This window comes from Bolinopsis microptera, chromosome 3 (assembly GCF_026151205.1).
Source record: "Bolinopsis microptera isolate Bmic1 chromosome 3, MBARI_Bmic_1.0, whole genome shotgun sequence".
NCBI lineage: Eukaryota > Metazoa > Ctenophora > Tentaculata > Lobata > Bolinopsidae > Bolinopsis > Bolinopsis microptera.
The window spans coordinates 12,454,634-12,473,838 of NC_087074.1; the positions used below are offsets into that span (position 1 = coordinate 12,454,634).

The 19,205-nt window shown below is 37.7% G+C and overlaps 1 protein-coding gene across 1 annotated transcript; it reads right to left on the reverse strand.

Annotated features, from left to right (window-relative positions):
* Positions 1–597: 597 nt before the first annotated feature.
* Positions 598–14,108, reverse strand: LOC134812190 (uncharacterized). Its single transcript, XM_063819430.1, has 13 exons — positions 14,085–14,108; positions 13,855–13,932; positions 13,511–13,594; positions 12,935–13,009; positions 8,587–8,763; positions 7,032–7,163; positions 6,537–6,752; positions 5,957–6,166; positions 4,280–4,427; positions 3,464–3,569; positions 2,098–2,165; positions 1,717–1,832; positions 598–1,514 (listed from the first exon to the last, which is right to left on the reverse strand). The coding sequence occupies exons 1-13, from the start codon at positions 14,106–14,108 to the stop codon at positions 1,383–1,385; spliced, it is 1,566 nt and encodes a 521-aa protein (XP_063675500.1). The 3' UTR covers positions 598–1,382.
* Between the last annotated feature and the right edge of the window lie 5,097 nt (positions 14,109–19,205).

Genomic DNA, 19,205 nt, shown 5'->3' on the forward strand with positions numbered 1-19,205 from the left:
ATACCTTTGAAGTGTCAATATATTTTATTAGTATTATTGCTCAGTGTTGACATGTTATCTACAAATTCTACATATACAGCTACTGTAGCTGACTAGTAACTATAGTCTAGACTTAGCAGTCTAGTCAAGACTATGTACAACTCAGTATACATAATATTAGCATTTTATACTAGGATATTATCACAATATTCTATAATTAGGGTGTTTGTCAACCTATTGTGGATTTTCCTTGGCAGGATGTCGTCGAACTTTTGTCAAAATTTCAAAAATCCACGTTGAGATAGCAGTATTTCAGTACTATCATAATTAAGCATTAATAAAACACTAAAAAGAGGTAAGACTTGTGCAATAAACTAGACTAAAGTATTGGAATTAGGATTATATAACTGGAATAAAACATTTTCCTTGGTAATATATTATTTAGGAAACAATTAAACAACAAAATGACTATATATTGTTATGCAAATCAATTGACAAATCAAAATATCCAAACCTATATTATTAACAATTACAAAACTACAACAAAAACTAACCACACTCTGAATAACAAACTTTAACTTTTCCGGATCTCAGATTTTCATATTTAAATATTGTACAGTGTTCTGAAATTGCCTGACTTTCTTAACCAAAAACAACGTAAAATGCGTCAAGAATTTCCCGCATCGAAATTACTGGAAAACAATCAGTCGAATCGAATTGTGCGAAAAAAATTCTATAAAAAAGGTGACCCTATATGTTTGTAACAGGTCTTTTTCCAGACGAAAACAGAATTGTTCGATGATCTCAATTGCAAAAAAAGCCATAATTTCAGCTCTTATTTAAAACTTAAGTAATGTTATACATAAACTTCACACCTTCAACCACAGCAGTTCATTCCGTTAATTAACACTTCATATAAGCGAGTATTATTTATTTAATATTATAACTACTGATATACACTATAACGCATTGACTACAAAATTGCTAAATCAACCGCATTAAATTACATAATCATTATTTAAAGTAAAGAAAGGAAATACATAATACTAACACGACAATAACAATCCCCTTTTTTATGCAACTTTTTGTTTCAGAGATAAAGAAAGAAAAGAAATGAGGTCAAGAGAGGATATGAACCGTGTACAAATTATTAGATGTTTTGCAGATCAACGCAAGAGGAAATAAACATTGCATGTCCTATAGGATCCTATAACATGTAACAGTAACTTTTCTCGAATAAATTTTGACTAAAAAGGGGCTGACTAAAAAAGGGCTGGGAGGATTAGGCCCATCCCAACCACATAATTGTCTAATTAAAGTAACCAAAAAGCCCATGAAAGTTGTGTTGTCCCATAATATGCTTCACTTGCCCAAAGAGAAAGAGAAAGAGAAAGAGAAAGCTCTCATGATGCCATCTCCAGATACATCTCCGGATCCTTGATCCCAATAAACATATTGCTGACAGTTGACTGGAAACTCACCGAACCGTTAGGATTAAACTTAACTTCAAACATCGTATCGTTACCTGGAGGACCCTGGACAACGTATGGGTTATTTGATTGGTACTGATGCATGTGACAACTATATCTAGTGAAACTAAAAGTCGAGCAACATGTTCTATGGAAGTTAAACATATCGATGGGAAGCATAATTGCCCAGTTACCCAATTAAGACGGAAGTTGATGTCTTTAAATAATGAGTTCATTATGGACCGCACTGCCAGTTCGGTTAACTTACAATTACAACGTTAGAATCTGTCGCCTTCATAAAGCCACCGTTTTTAGCATTTTCAAAGGAAAACATCATGAATCCAGTGGAAGTCACTTTCCAACCACAATCTTGTGTTACAGCCGCTGAAAATATTCAATCGTTTAACATGAGTGTAATATTTACGGCCAAAAGACGGACCACGAGGCATTATTCACAAAATTATCTAATATTTTACCGTCTTCTAAAAGCATTACTAGACGATTTGCTAAACGGTTTTTGTGGAAAGTAAAGAAACCGATCAACAATTTATTGAGTTATTCAGTATTTTCTAATTTCTACAGACGTAGACCGACAAAGAAATGCCAATAATAACATTTAAACAGGTCTCATAATTATACACAAACTTACGGGAAGTTTCGAGTTGGCCGCCGGAGGAACACATATACCCAATATTATTCTTCATCACCACAACTGATCTGAGAGAATGGTTTTTATCTATACTAATAATCCCAAAATGTGTATGTGTGTGTGTGTGTCTGTTTGTGTGTAATTTTCGAACGGCTTACGGGAAAACGGTAAGAGTTATGGGACTGGTTTTTTTGGTATAGTTTAGACAAAACTCTGACGAAGCCAATAAGCAAAGCTTTTCTAAATCGGCCGGTGGTAAGTGGTTTAATTGATGGTTTTGTACCCCAAAAATGGTACCCCATTTGCAGCTCCCCTAATTACAGCTCTGGTATATAATTAGGTAATTTGGCAGTAGAGCCAGGAGCCGCAATATTGCCTATTAAGGTTTACTATTGAATACGTGTTGGGCGCTCAGAATTAAATTGACTATAAGTATAATGCGGCCGATTTCGACTGGGCGAGTTCATGCTTTTGCACTGTTTATACTTTTGCAATTCAACTGCGAAAGTGAAGTCCCGGCCGAAGGCACGGGTTACAATAGTAATATAATATTGTCACCATTGCTTTAATTTAAAACTCTTAAATAACTGAGTTATAAAACAGATAAGATATTAAACACTCAGTCTAAGTTATTAAACAACAAATTTAAGTGTCAGAGTAAAACATCTCCCCGTCCTGCCTCTTCTTTCGCATAGCATAATTATACGAACTGGCATGGGTTATGATAACACATAATTGATACGACAAGTTGTTATTTGTTCTTTTTTGATTAACCTATGCGATTTTTAATCTCAGTTAGCAGGCTCAAAACGTCTCCTGGCAAACGCCGTACATCTATTAATTGTTAAACATAACGTTTGAATTAGAAATTATCATCTGTTTCCCGACTGCCTTAGTTAAGAAAGTAAATTATAAATATATTTAATAGCGTCAATACATTGATAAGGATGTCGTGTCAAATGTACGTTAATCTCATGCAGTGATGTGTAATGATGAGTGTTACACAAGAGAATACAGATCTCAATGAGTGCATGTGTTTTGTAAATTTGTTACCGTGCTCTCTTTGGGGGGCCGGGGGGGGGCCGGGGGCCGGGCTCGTTTACTAGTTAATATTCATCCTATACTACTTCTTTACTGCTATAAAACAAGTTAATATAATATTCACTGCACCACGACTAGGATGTACATTATAGAAATGTAAAAACATGTACTAGAGCGGTATTAGTACGGGAGTCACATCAATAAATTGCTAATTCACAGACAATCTGCTGATTACAAGATAACTAATCACTAAACGAATCATTAAATAACTAATATATAACTAATAATAACTAACTAATTAATAACTACTCCACTAATAACTGACCCCTCGTAAAGTAGAGCACCAGGAGGTATAGCGTACAGGCCCCCAGGTGAGGTGTCCATCGGTGGAGGAGGAGGAGGAGCGGAGTTGTAGTTAACATGAACAGCACCTGGCAGGAGGAGGGGGGTCAGTAAATCATCTTACTACTTTGGCAATCCCCGGTTCGAAATGAAGGGCACAGATTTAAGCGGTAAACAAAGTAATTTAGTATTATATTGCATCATATTACTTCTAGAGAGATAAATCTAGACTAATCTACGCTTTGGGCAAAAATAACAAAAGTTGTGTCACGGTGTCGCTACTGAGACATTAAAATCACATTACATAATATTATATATGCTAGGGTCCTATTCTCGAAGGAAAAATCTGGATCAATCACTTTGGGTATATATAACAAATAACAACATGAAACTACTATATATACCCAATAGTACTATAAAACTACTATACACCCAATAGTATATTTACCTGCAGCTGCACCAATAGTATATTTACCTGCAGCTGCACCAATAGTATATTTACCTGCAGCTGCACCAACAGTATATTTACCTGCAGCTGCACCAATAGTATATTTACCTGCAGCTGCACCAACAGTATATTTACCTGCAGCTGCACCAATAGTATATTTACCTGCAGCTGCACCAATAGTATATTTACCTGCAGCTGCACCAATAGTATATTTACCTGCAGCTGCACCAATAGTATATTTACCTGCAGCTGCACCAATAGTATATTTACCTGCAGCTGCACCAATAGTATATTTACCTGCAGCTGCACCAATAGTATATTTACCTGCAGCTGCACCAATAGTATATTTACCTGCAGCTGCACCAATAGGGGGAGGGCGAGGAGGTCCCGCGCTGTACCCGGGAGGTGCAGACGGTGCGCCAGGAATAGGGGCTGGTGCGTTGATCTGAGCGTGCAGTGTTACTGGAGCGTTGTTCACTGCGTGTAGCGGTGCTGATGTCTGGGAAAGTAGGCAGGGTAATTACTAATTGTTACTGGAGCGTTGTTCACTGCGTGTAGCGGCGCTGATGTCTGGGAAAGTAGGCAGGGTAATTACTAATTGTTACTGGAGCGTTGTCCACTGCGTGTAGCGGTGCTGATGTCTGGGAAAGTAGGCAGGGTAATTACTAATTGTTACTGGAGCGTTGTTCACTGCGTGTAGCGGTGCTGATGTCTGGGAAAGTGGACAGGGTAATTACTAATTGTTACTGGAGCGTTGTTCACTGCGTGCAGCGGTGCTGATGTCTGGGAAAGTAGGCAGGGTAATTACTAATTGTTACTGGAGCGTTGTTCACTGCGTGCAGCGGTGCTGATGTCTGGGAAAGTAGGCAGGGTAATTACTAATTGTTACTGGAGCGTTGTTCACTGCGCAGCGGTGCTGATGTCTGGGAAAGTAGGCAGGGTAATTACTAATTGTTACTGGAGCGTTGTTCACTGCGTGTAGCGGTGCTGATGTCTGGAAAAGTAGGCAGGGTAATTACTAATTGTGCGATTGTGTTCCAAGGGTTTTGAGATGTATCTTCTGTTTTTATCCTATTTCATTTTTAGAGATAATGAGAATACTATAATTGTACATACTACATATGATTTTATCGCAGTACAGTCTTTATCAAAACTGCTAAGAAACCTCGCTTCTTTATTAGGTGTAAATTTGTAAGCGTGAAGAAGTTCTAGGTATCATATTTCATCTCTATGGAATTCTATTTCTGGTTCTATAGAGAGCAGTTAGTATTAAAACTATAATGCTTTTGGACACGAAGGGAAACACACAACGTAATGCTAGTATTGAAACTATTTTCTTAATACAAGTCACGATGTAAACTGTTTTTAAAGAATATCACTGTTATAACTGAATACAATACACACACACAAGGCGTGTTTGCTGTATTGTTTACAATAGTGGCTGACTGAGGGTGTAACTATACATTGAGATACACTCGACTTAGAATTAGCTGATACAGTCATAATGCATAGTCATTTTCTCAACAAGGTAAAGTAACATAAAGTTAGGTATACTATAATATGTATCATATATGTAATTATATGTCATTATATGTCCAGTAAACCTAAGTGTTACTCTGCAGTGTCGCCTGAGACTTGTGTATCTCGGCTTCTGATAGGGTTTTGGAGGTCAACAACCCCAATTACATTGAGGGAGAAGAATGATGGTTTGTAGTCGGTCAATTCTTAGCTTATTGAGTTATTGAGCTACTTCAAGTCACAAGTAACGATATTATGAAATTTCTTTTCTCGACAGTAGTTTTGATCATCATCATCCCCACAATAATAACCACGATCATTGCATCTCATGCATGGAGATTGTGGGTGAATGATGGTCTATGACTCTATAACCCATCCTTCATTTTTTAGTTATTCAGGCTGTTGAGAGAACATTTAGAATCGTGTACAGCTTTCAATGAAATTTGTTAGACCTAGCCCCCAAGTCTGACAAAATTTAAGAACGAAAGTAAAAGTGAAAGCGAAACCAACCTTCTCCACAATAATCTCCCCCATTTCTTCAGGATGTATAAGAGTGGGAGTAGGTTTACCAGTCGGAGCAAATCCCAGGAACTGGTGAATTATCCCGTTAGAGATCTGGGTGTTTCTACGCAGCAGGATCCGACCGTCAGATTTACACTTGTCAACTTCCCACACCATCGAGGGGTTCTCAGTTTTACCTTGTTTCATCGTGTGGTTCACCTGAGAGAGGGGAAATCATAACAAAACTAATTTATCGAAAGTGAAACTGATCTATCTAATTCTAAAGTGTAACTGATCTATCTAAAGTGTAACTGTATTTCTATATAATCTTCTCTTTTGTCACTACTGTGCACGGTTACGAGAAAGGGTTATTCACGTCTCAAAGTATAATTCCTGTTATAGAGAATATCACGCTCTAAAAGAAGGTATTGCGAACAAAACTGGATTTATAATAACATTTCTTAATGTCACGAACAAAACTTGACGGGGTAGTCCGTGTCGACACAAATGTAATTATAAAACTTTCGGAATTTACAGCCAACAATATCATTCGATAAGCAAACATTATACTGATAATACGAAAACTTACCATGGCCCAAGTAATGTTATCCAAGGTAACACACAGCCATAGATTAGGGTACTTTGCCGACTGGAAAGCGTATCTCATGACTCCAAAACAGTGGTGAACTATCAGTTCGTCTGAAGGATCCCCGTTACCGTGGACTATACCGTTAGCCATTATAGCTAGGTATTTGCCTGTCACAGTACTTCGTAATCTGACTCTAGCTCGGTTCAGTAGTGCACCCTGAGAAGCGGAAAGTGACAGGTATTAGAGTATTAGAGGTATTAGAGGTATTAAGGTATTAGAGGTATTAGAGTATTAGAGGTATAAGATGTATTAGAGTGTGTATGTGATAGATTACACTTTACAAAGCATGGAAAATGGAAATAACCAATAAATTCTTCCACTTGTCAAATTTGAGATCAAAGTGTCTGGGTTTAACTGACAGCATGACGGAGCTGCTAGAGCTACTGGTGATTGTTACAGAGACGGTGAAAGTGAAAGTGAAATATTGTTTCGTACTCTAAGATTGTTTCTCTCAAAGTTCAGCTGAACTTCACCCTCTCCGACTGCTTTAGTGACAGCTTTCATTCCCATGTTCAACATGCCTGACAGCGAGCTCTTCGGTGCTTCTTGTTTTGCTACTTTTTCAACCTGAAATAGTGTAAGTAGTGTAAATTACAGTGTAAAATAACTCACTGATAAGAGCTGAAACATTCCTGAAATTGCTGTAGTTATTAGACTAGGTAATTATATTGAAATGAGTGTTTCCGTCTTAACACAGTGAGAATATTTCACCATCAAAACGTTAACAAATTTAGAATGTTAAAACTGGTTATCATAGTTTCAAAAGTGGGCGATGTTTTGCCTATCACTGCTTTCCCAACAATAACTCCCATATTATCAACTGGTTTTTGCGGCGTTTACTATAATATGTGAAATATGTAAAATATGTATAATATATGTGAACCAACCCTTATTATTACAGATCTTCAATTCCATGAAAGTAACAAAGTAATAGCAAACACTGGCCCGAAGTGGCCCGTATCAAACTGAACTACAATCCACGGTCGCGTCATATATATTATGGAAGAGGCGATTTTAAAATTGACCCTTCTAGACATGACGTTATACTGGCTGGTTGCCATCACCATACAAATTATGGGATGAAATTTGATACAGCATTGCCAAATATCTAAAAATGGAAACTTCTGGAAGGTGACATATTCTTGCTGAAAGTATAACTTGGCACTGGATAGTACAATTAGTAAATAATATGGGCTGTCCTTGTTAAACTGTGAAGTGGGGGGAAGAAGAATCACTTCGCCTCCGATATTCGACCCATATTATGGTGGTTCAGATAACTGTGGTTACCCCTAGTAACCCCCTGGTAACCCCCTTGTGAGTCAGGCCTGATAACGTCTGTGTACAGCTATACCAAGTAACAACCTATGCTCGCTACATTATAACATACATTATGATTTATAAAATTGCAAATCAGGTATTATCAACACAGTTTGTCAGTTCAATCTCATTTATTTTATTCCCAATGACACTTTCGAACTGTGTGTCAAGAATTTTGAGCAAGTCGATGAAGACGATCGCGATGACTGCACCAACACAAATAAAGAAAGTTCCCTCCCATGATGGTGTTTGGAGTTGTGACAGTAGTTGTACCCCCCCCCCCCCCCACAGTAGTCGTACCTGTCATTCCATTGAAACATACCGTAGAGGATTACTTTGTGCAAAGAATGTATTATGACCCGGATTATAATGACGTTTTATAGGTTTCCCTAGCAGAGCTAGACAGCTTTTATAGCAGAATTAGATATATCAAAATTATTAATGCTTTTTACACAAACAATTCGACAAATATTTTGACTAGCATGACTTGAATGGACTTATGATAAAAAGGAGACTTTATGTTCAGTCAGTAGTTCGGACATTGGAGTAGAAGGGTTGTCTAATTTTTATGGAATTTTTAATTTGTTCATGGAAATGATTGCATGTTCGTAGCTGTAAAAATCAGAAATTTTGGGAAAAGCAAAAATATTCAATTCACAATATTTGAACTTACAACTCTGACAGCGAACATTCTCTGTAACGGCGTAGAGTTCCCATTTAGAGGTATGATATTGCCAACTCTGTCAAAAGCAAGGAATTTGCCAGGATCAGCGCAAGCCTCGAACTCTATAGCACCGCTATCCTCGTGATAGTATACTCTTAGTGCTGCCTGCTGCTCACTCGCTCTGTACTGGGAAGGAAGAGTGTTACAGATCCTGCTGAGGTATAAAATGTGTAAATTTATATTGCTTTAAGAAATGCGAATGAGTTGAGTTAGCTAGAATCCTAGGCATTTATAAGAATCAAATATGTAAGATTTAAGGTCCGGTTAGTAAATGGTATAAGAGATTTTCTAATTTTGGTATATAATGACCGATATCAAGAATAAACAATAAAAATTAAACGCAAGTAATTATTCAGTATACATAACCATCATATCACTGAATTGACCACATTCATTAGTACCATTTAACCATTCAGTATTTGATTTCATGAACATAAATAACGTGGCCACATGAAATCGAGAAAATATAAAACTTTGTTCTATTGCTCTGTTATCTTGTCATTTTTCTTCTGCGTTATTCTTTAATACGTTACTTTAGCAATGAGACTGTTAGCTTTTCTTGTAGTCCTAGTAGTGTGCTACGGCGGGAGAGCCGAGGAAGAATGCAGAGCCGAAGAAATTGAAAAAAAGAATGCAGTGGAGCTGATTCACTATCTAAAACGGTGTGTATCAGACGGGAGACTCGCCAAAAGAAGCAGTCTAGACTACCAGAAGAGATGTGGATCAAGTATCCAGGAGCTGATCGAGGAGAGAAGTGCTGACGAAGTCATCACCTTCGTGACACGTTGTGGGTCTGGTTTACTGGAGAAGAGAGAGGAGATTGCGATGGAAATTGTAAAGAGATGTGGTACAGGCTTAGAAGAGCTCCAAAGACGTAGCACAGACGAAGTGGTAGAAGTAATGAAGAGGTGTGGCAGTAGCTTGTTGGAGGAGAGGAGTGATGTGGAGGAGGAGCTGCAGAGACGATGTGGGACAGGGATCCAGGACCTGCTAAACAAGAGGAACCTGGGAGAGGCTCTAAATGTGCTGAAACGGTGCGGTGGGATCCAGAACAGGGTAGGAAGAGAGTAGGAGGAGGAGGAGCAATGGCGGAGTAGTTCTGGCGGGGAGAACTGGGAAACAAACACTGGGTCTATGAACATTGTTTCTGATAACTCTCCAAGTTTAAAGATATATTCATTGTACATGAACTATCGAAGATGTTATTGATTAAACTTTTGTCGAAATTCTTTTCTTGTTACCGTGACCCTATTAATCAAGAGAAAAGATATTAAAGTACGATTAAGATTTACAATAACTGTGACACTGTTAATTGAATTAAAATGTATTTATCTAATATGTTGTGGGCAAAAATATCAATTTAAGTTTGTTTAGGCGATTCAATATTATCCTTTCATCAATAAAATACAGTGATTTTATTTTGTTGGTCCTACCGAATTAACAGTATGTTGAAAGGGCAAAAGTGATGATTCTATATTATATATAATGTATATAATGAGTCGGGAAGATTATGGTTTTAAACTTCAACTACCCATATTTAGTGTATATCCATCAGCGCACTGGTTTATTCTATGTGTCACATGACCACATGAAATAGAGGTGGTGTAAAATGATAAACTCAACTCCACAGTACACCCCTGCTATTGCACATAATTGCTGTTTACTGTATTACACTTTGTCAATGAAGTACTGTATTTTGTTTGTTGCTGTATTATCAGTATTTCACGGGCTGGTAGCTGCTGAGGAGGACTTGGAAAAAAGAGAAACCGAAGCGGAGATAGAAAAGAGATGCCATGGAGAATGGCACGGAGCACTGCTCAAGAAGCGGAGTTTGGGGGATATAGCTGAACTGAGTGTGATGCTGAAGAGATGCTTGATAGGGGGAGGTAGTGGTAAGCTTGAAAAGAGGGACGATGTTAAAGTAAAGAAAAGGTGCGCTGGTTGGATCGAGACTCACATTCAAGGGGGAAAACCATGTTACGAGTAAGATGAGAAAGTATATTATAATTAATATAGAGTCGGACAAACACAGGGTCAATGTTAATCTGCTAACTCCTTTAAAGAGATTCAAAATATCTTAGAATTATAATTATAATACATTATACATTATACATTATACATTATACATTATACATTATACATTATACATTATACATTATACATTATACATTATACATTATATATATACTACAACTTATATACTACAACTTCGCAAGATTCCATTGATTAAGATTGTTTTCGAGTCCTTACCTTTAGTTGCCGTGACCTCATCAATCAACAGGAAAGACAATATACGATCAACATTAATTGCAAGAAGTATGGAATACGAATTGAAACTCTTGAATGTTGGATCGAAATTTTATCAATTCAAGTATATATAAGATGTAAGCATTTCAATTTGATCATTTTCGTCAAAAATATTATGATTCTATTTTGTTGGTTCTACCGTACTATGTTAAAAGGAAAGTTCAGTGATAATTCAAAATGGAATGGTTAAATAATGGCTGAATAAAACAGGACTAGTATATTACCCATCCCAATTGTGAGATTACTGAAAATGGAGCAGATTCTATCCAGATACATGAACTATAGAGTAATTTTCGTTTAAACATTAAATTAACACTCTATGTGAATTAGGTTATGAGCTGCAGTGGCAAGCTTGTCTCTAACTAACATAATGATATCACTGTTTAGCAGTGTGATTAAATTAATATCAACATTTTTAGTAAATTTGAGAGCTCTTTGATGAATCTTCTGTACGATTGAATTGATAGGCCTTTTGAAAGTCATCAGCAGTAAAAAAGCTTAAGTGTATACATTGTACATCAAAATAAAACGTACAATCAAATCTTGATAAAGTTATACCGACAAGCACAGATGTGTAGTGTATACAAATTTCAATGTGTCACATGACCACATGAAAAATGAATGGTTGGAATGTAAAATGATAGATCACACTTAACCCGACCCCTGCTAGTGCAGTGCACATAATTGCTGTTTACTGTAGTACACTTTGGACCGATGAAATACTGTATTTTGCTTGTTGCTGTATTATCAGTATTTCACGGGCTGGTAGTTGCTGAGGACTTGGAAAAAAGAGAAACTGAAGCGGAGATAGAAAAGAGATGCCATGGAGAATGGCACGGAGCGCTGCTCAAGAAGCGGAGTTTGGGGGATATAGCTGAACTGAGTGTGATGCTGAAGAGATGCTTGATAGGGGGAGGTAGTGGTAAGCTTGAAAAGAGGGACGATGTTAAAGTAAAGAAAAGGTGTCATGGAGCATTTGATGTTAAATGTGTGATCGGAGGGACCCACGAGCAGTGATTTGATATTGAACTTTTAGAGGACCCCGACCCAGTGATAACTGATAAAAACGACCCTGTGAAAACTATGTACAGAATATCTAGTAAATAGCAGAATAGCTGAAATTTCTGTGACCATTCTTTTAAAATTTTTCGGAATTTCGCTGAATTGCACAACTTTCGTCTTGGTAGATTCCAAACACAAGGAAATTTTCCTTTTTGGTTGCTAATATATTCAAAGATGGGAGTACAATGTATTGGTTATGCCCCGCTTACTAGTTTAGCTCTATCTGGTCCCCTGCTACACGGCATGTAAACAAGGATTGGACAGTTAGAGGCGGTCAGTGTAGGCCATATACACTGTGCTTTCAGCTATACCTATTTATATAAATCTAAGACTATTATTTGGGAAATGCATTTTATCTTTTGTACCACATGTCATCATTTTGTTCCTTACAAACCCGATAGTGAAACCCTACGTGGAATCGTTTTGATAAAAGTACGATTAACCTTTAAACACTTATTTTTTCGGAAATTGTAGAATATTGTACTAGTTGACTGAAGTAAATGAGTAATAAACAGACAGTATGTCTTTTAACCCATCTTCTTGTGCTTCAGAATCATTATTTCACTCAGAAATACAGAAATGTTATACGGTTACGTTTCAATATCTTAATTATTTAACAGATATTGTATTGAGGTTCTATATTAGAAGTTCTAATGCGTAGTAAACAACATATCAATCACGGCATAATATAAGAATAATATAAGAATCATGTTCCATAGATCACCTATGTTTACGGCACCACAAAAGGTTGCATGAAGGCCTGAAATGATTAACCTTACCCATTAACGAGTTATTTCAAGAGCTTAAACCATGGCCATTACCCAATCTGAAAAGATATTTAACGGCTGATTCTGGCAGAATACTTACTAAGCACTGAAATATAGCCAAACTTTACTAAACTGACAATTGGTAATTCAAATAAACTTACCCCGTACAGATAGCCAGCATTAGCGCCAATAATATGTCCGGTTAGAGGACACTGTAACATCACTGCTGATCCCAACTGAAGATGAAAGATGTATCTTCAACCTTTTCATATCAGCATGTATAGTTTAATCAAATGGATAGTTTTTTTGAAGTCCGAGATACAGTCCATGATAATAAGTAGGCGCAGTTTATATCTCCGCCAAAAGCACATGAAATCGAGATAAATTATTTTGCAATGTATACAGAGTTAATATATGCACTTATACAAATCACTTGGAATAATTTTGAAAGAGAATAACAAGCTCAAAAACGCTACTGACGTATTTCTCCATAAAAAGCACAATAGCGTAGGAAGCTTTTGTCGAGGTGCCTCGAAAGTGATCTTAAATGATTCCCCGTTCAATTTTGGTCGAGGAACGCCAACTTAGTGCATAATCAAGCAAGTTATAGACATATTTCATACGTATCAAATTGGATGTGCTTTTGGCGGAGATATAACGTGTGCCTAATAAGTAACACCATAACAGTATGCAAAACTGATTATGTTAAGAACACATTAAAAAGTGAAAATCAATACCTGAGAAACAACGAATTTATCTCCACAGTTGTAATTATTTGCAGCATTTGCTCTGAGAGCACCTGTCGGCTCCATTAGTACAGCCTGATAGAAAATAAATAGAAAATAATAACAATAGGACATGTTCATACACAACTGCATTGGAGCCTGTAGAATCCCCTAATGACTAATTATTTCCAAATTAACTTTTTAATTGTTTACTTTACATCTGTTAGCTATGGGTAGGTATTATATATCTATTGAATATTCAAATTATTCATGATAACATAAATATTTCAATTAAGCAAAACTTCAACACTAATATTGAGACAATCAAAAATGTTCTATTCTAGCATTGAACCAACCTTAGAGGAGCCAAGGCTAACAATTTCCACTTTAGCACCATGTTTTAGAGGTGTTTTTCCGAATGGGGGAGTAGCAGTCTGAAACAAAAATGTGGTTATTCTTGACAAATAACATAATAAAATCATGCCAACATTACATTGAATATCCAATTGAGTTAATATATTATCAACAATACGAAGTTCATTCTATAAAGCGTTATACACAGCAATATTTCAACAGCATTACTTACTGGCACTTTCACAACTCTTGCCATCCCTAGCAAAGATTTAACATTCATTAATCATAAATATATCATAAAATATCAATAGGTATAGGTGTGACCATTAAAACTGATTGCATGGACAACATTCTGTCATTGACGCTTATCTAGCATATTGAAAATAAAGCGAAATTATTAATATATAAGGGCTATGTAGCTAGTGGGTTGGTTAGAGCATCGCCTAGCTGAGGATCTGTTGGATCTATGCAAAATTACGCATTTGTGTTATGAATTCTCCTTCGAGTGTTTGTTGACTCGGCAAATTTTGCAAAAAATGAATGCAGAATGAAAAAGATAAAACTGTATCAAGTGGATATTTCTCAGAAAAGAAAAATTGAGATGTGTACGATACGAATATTTTTAGGTTGATTGAATACATCTGCAAAATTTTAGGCAGTATCTAGATAGCCCGACCCCTGTCCACGGACAACTGTCCCCGGACAACTGTCCACGAAAAACTGTCCACAAACAACTGTCCATGAACAACTGTCCACGAACAACTGTCCACGAACAACTGTCCACGAACAACTGTCCACGAACATCTGTCTACCAGATCATATGATCGCAAATGTTATGAAATTGAATGGTATGTATGGTATCTTGGATGCAATTAGTTACGACTAGCATAATTAATTGTAGCGTAGTCAATTACTGGATTAAACTATTGATTACGATTCAAATGTGGTCTCTTGGATATAACTAGTTACGAATAATATTGATTGTAGCGTATTATATGGCTCAATGAAATAAATGATTACGATTTAAATGTGGTATATAAGCCGTTTTTTTTGTGAAGTATTATCAGTATCATCAACAACAACAACTCCTGACATGGTACTCTTTTGTCTAATGGACGAAATTAATGGACCCACGGCCTCCCTAGAGAATGCTCGAGACTTCCTATTCCAGAAAAACCTCCTAAAGAGCTCCATGTCCTGTCCTGGGTGTAACGCATCTATGTCCCTGGTTCCCTGCTCGTCCTCGAAGTCTCCAGATGGACTGATATGGCGCTGCTCCCCCTGCAAGAAGAACAAAAATATCAGAACAGACAGCATCCTCTCTGGACAGAAGCTCGCTCTCAAGACCTTTTTACAGCTTGTATCACGTTGCGACCCCCACGGTCGTTTCACTATGGTCCTATGGTCCTATCGTCCTGACGATACAGGGGGAGCCGCGCACTTCGTGTCCCTGGTTCGTGCGCGGCGGGTCATACAACGTATGACAATTTACAGCTGCTGTTCTGTTTGAGTATAAAAGGACTAGCTGGCATTACGATATCACAGATGACGTTTTACCAGCTTGAGTCCACTTTTCGAGAGGCGAGATAGGTTTGCAGATAGGGTCGCAGGGTAGGGCTGAGTTCATCCGTTTCGTTTTCTCTGAGACCATAGTTGTAGTTGTTCAAGATACTGTTATTATGCAGTAATATGATCTGGTAGACAGTTGTCCGTGGACAGTTGTCCGCGGACAGAGGTCGGGCTATCTATACTAGATACTGCCAAATTTTATGCACAGAAATATACAAGTATGCAGGCAAAATTGTCATATTCAAAATTCTAAAAAACCAATTAGGCTTATTCTAGCAGTTTTGACACGACAATTTACTCTAAATCGCTGGAGACTACTTTTAATCGATTCAATGGTCAAAATTACGTCAAAATAAGATGATTTTTACGATTCTAAGGTATTGAACAGATAATCCCTTACTTTAACGGGGGCCACCTAACAGCTAATTAGGGCCAAACAAACTGTGATGGACCGATAGTAGTACAAGTAAATTCTGTAGAAGTATCGGTAGAGTTAACAGTGGCATAACGTTGCCTGTTGGCACCCCTCAAAATAACACTTAAATAACTATTTTCAAAATCAATCAATAACAATCCAGTATCAATCGATTAGGTTTTAATATAAAAGTGGAGTGAGTTTTGATAGTTCACTATTGACTATGAATATTGAATATTAAGAAAAAAATGAGATTTTGAAGACTCTGAACTTTTTTTGGTGGATTTATGAAAACATTGCAACAAAAATACGATTAGATTCACGCTTAAAGTACTTAAAAATTAAACACTGAGAAATTAAAACGTCAGGCGTTACACTGAAATTATGAATCAAGACGCTCAATTTTTGTTGTACGGTGCAAGACATTCAATATACGCGCGGCGCGCATCAAATTTCCAAATAAAATTATTTTACTTCGCCATTTGTGCATTGTGTGTCGTTTCCTCCATGTGCATGAATTTTATTTTTCCTCTACGCGAAAAGTGAGCACTAGTTTAGCTTGATTCACGATGTCAATCCTTCGCATCTCGCCGATCTGCATCAGCATTATTGGATGCGCGCGCGCGACCCAGTAGCGCATCGCGCTACAATAGTTTAGCAAATAAAATAAAAATTGTTTAGCTCCATGTTGACCATTGTTAATGGTCTGGCCCGGCGCGCGCTACTTCGAAGAAATTTAAACGAGAAACATCCGTCAAAGCTCCATGCTTTGAAGGACTTCGCCGCTTCGACGCGCCGCGCAAACTAGCATTCTTGCTTCGCAGAGCAACGATCTCGATGGGTTGACACCGTCAATCAACTCCATGCTTAACTTACTTATTTCATGATTTATGTTTTGTGTTTCAATATTTTGGGAGAAGTGAAATTAATGCGCGCGGAGGAAATTCCGCGCTGGGTAAGTAATAAAACCAAAATAGTTTAAACAATTACTTTTATGATTCTTCATTTAATGATATAATTAACTCTTTTTGTGAACATGTTGGACTATTTAGTAAAATTAATACGAAACGGAAATTTGAGTTATTTAAAAAACAACAAGTGGCCGTAGAAATATAATTTTTGTATTGTTATGTGTTTGGTGTGACTAATTTATAAATCATGATGTTCCTCATTCAATTATTTTCAAACGTAGGTCGAATTCACAATATCACAAAGTTTTAATTCCATTAATTGTAGCGCGATGCACTACTGGGTCGCGCGCGCATCCAATAATGCTTCTCGCAACCACAGTAGCATCGGCGGGATACACCACTGGGCCTCGCTGAGCTAGGAAGGATTGACATCGTGAATCAATTCCATTAATTACCATTAATTAAATTGAATTAATTATATAATGAGTACGTGTCTTATCTCATGGTTAAAATTACCATTACCGAATTTATTCGTGTGATTATAAAGTAAGAAAATTCATTCAAACATGAATAACATATACAAATAAATTTAGCAATGGTAATTCTTTAACTGTACAGATTAAAAACCTTAAAGTATAAATGCATTCCTCTCATCAGCTATATTGTCTTTTGGCAGCACGCTTGAATCATGAGTTGTCCTGTTTGCCGTGTTTTATTTTGTATTATCATCCCCTTTATTAGCGTATTCATTTAGGTTATAAATAGGTTGTAACACACACCACTAATTGTTAAGGGAAACTCATGAGCTTAATTGTTTTATTTTGAGTATGCACCTTAGCTTTCTGTAAACAAATTTCGAATTGTTTTTTGTTATGGTGTCAACTTTCTAGCGCTTGCAGCCGAAAGTTCGTGAAATTCCTACTTACTGCCTGTAGGCATGAAGTGGTAATAATACTTATGATACTTGTTTCCTTGGGAGCAGAAGAGTAACCCCATGTGACATGATTTACGATAATCAGACTGTGTTTGTCTTAAGACAGTAGTGGTGTTGAGGAATGGTCATCAGAGAACTTAACATCGGATTTGTATTATCCATGTCATTTCATCATGACACATTTTTGGAATGTTTCAAATGAAGTTCAATTAATTGCAAGTTCAATACCCGCTGTCTACCTAGTCGTGGGGTGAGCGTCGTCGACGTTCTGCTAAGGATCCCACAGGATTTATGCAGCCTCCCGGTCCACCCAGCCGAATGCTCGAGAAATCGTGTGTGCGGGTTAAATGGGGAGCTGTGCAATATAGTACAGCGAAAAAGCAAAAACTCAATGGATGGTTACCGTAATGGGTGCCACATGCCTAGCATGAAATATTTACCTACTTACTTGCACTTGTGTAGGTCTGTAGAAGTAAGGTTTTTTTTTTCTGGGTGCCACAGACCCACCCAATGGTGCTGACTTTTTTGGTTTAAAGACCCACTTTTCCATTGAATTTGGCTCGCTGGCTGAGCTGCGCTTGCAGTAACAGTTCACCACCAAATTTTTTAATCCAATTTTTTGAACTTTCCCTATCAACAATCTTAGAGATTGGACTAAATATTACATTCCATAATTTAGGACTTGAAGTTGATGACCTTCTTCCGTCAGAATAATTATATGTACTATTCATATATATGCAATATTCCACCACATTTTGGTTGATAATCGGATTTCCAAAGTCCACTCATAACTTACAAATACCCCTTAAAATGCTGGCTTTATACTTATAGTATAAAGATGTAGGTATAGGTCAGGGACGTAGCCAGGATTTTTATTTGAGGGGGGCTGTCGGCGAGCGAAGCGAGCCGATGCGTCTAATCCAGCTGCGCAGCGAGCGAAGCGAGCAAGCTGTGGCAGGGGTCTGGGGACGCAGCCCCCCGGAAAATTTTGGCGAAACAGGGTGTTTTAGACGACATTTGGCATTAAAGAAATTTGTAGGACAGCAATAAACTGAGATTGAAAAGAATCAAGTACTCACGTACAGGGAAGTAGCCAGGATTTTTCTTAGAGGGGGGCTGTCGGCTCGCTTCGCTCGCCGACGTGTCCAATCCAGCTGTGCAGCGAGCGAAGCGAGCAAGCTGTGGCAGGGGTCTGGGGGCGCAGCCCCCTGCAGGGTCCAGGGGCGGAGCCCCTTGGCGGGGGCTAGGGGGGCGCAGCCCCCCGGAAAATTTTTGCGAAACAGGGTGTTTTAGAGGGGGGGGGGGTGACATGTCTCCAATGTCTCCAATGTCTTTTGTCTTTTTTGAAAAGATAGGGTGCAGAGACATGTCCTGGAGACATTGGAGACATTGGAGACACAGCTTTTGGAGACATTGGAGACATTGGGGACATTGGAGACATTGGAGACAAAGCTTTTGGAGACATTGGAGACATTGGAGACACTGGAGACGTAGATGTATGATTGGAGAAGGAGGAGGATCTAG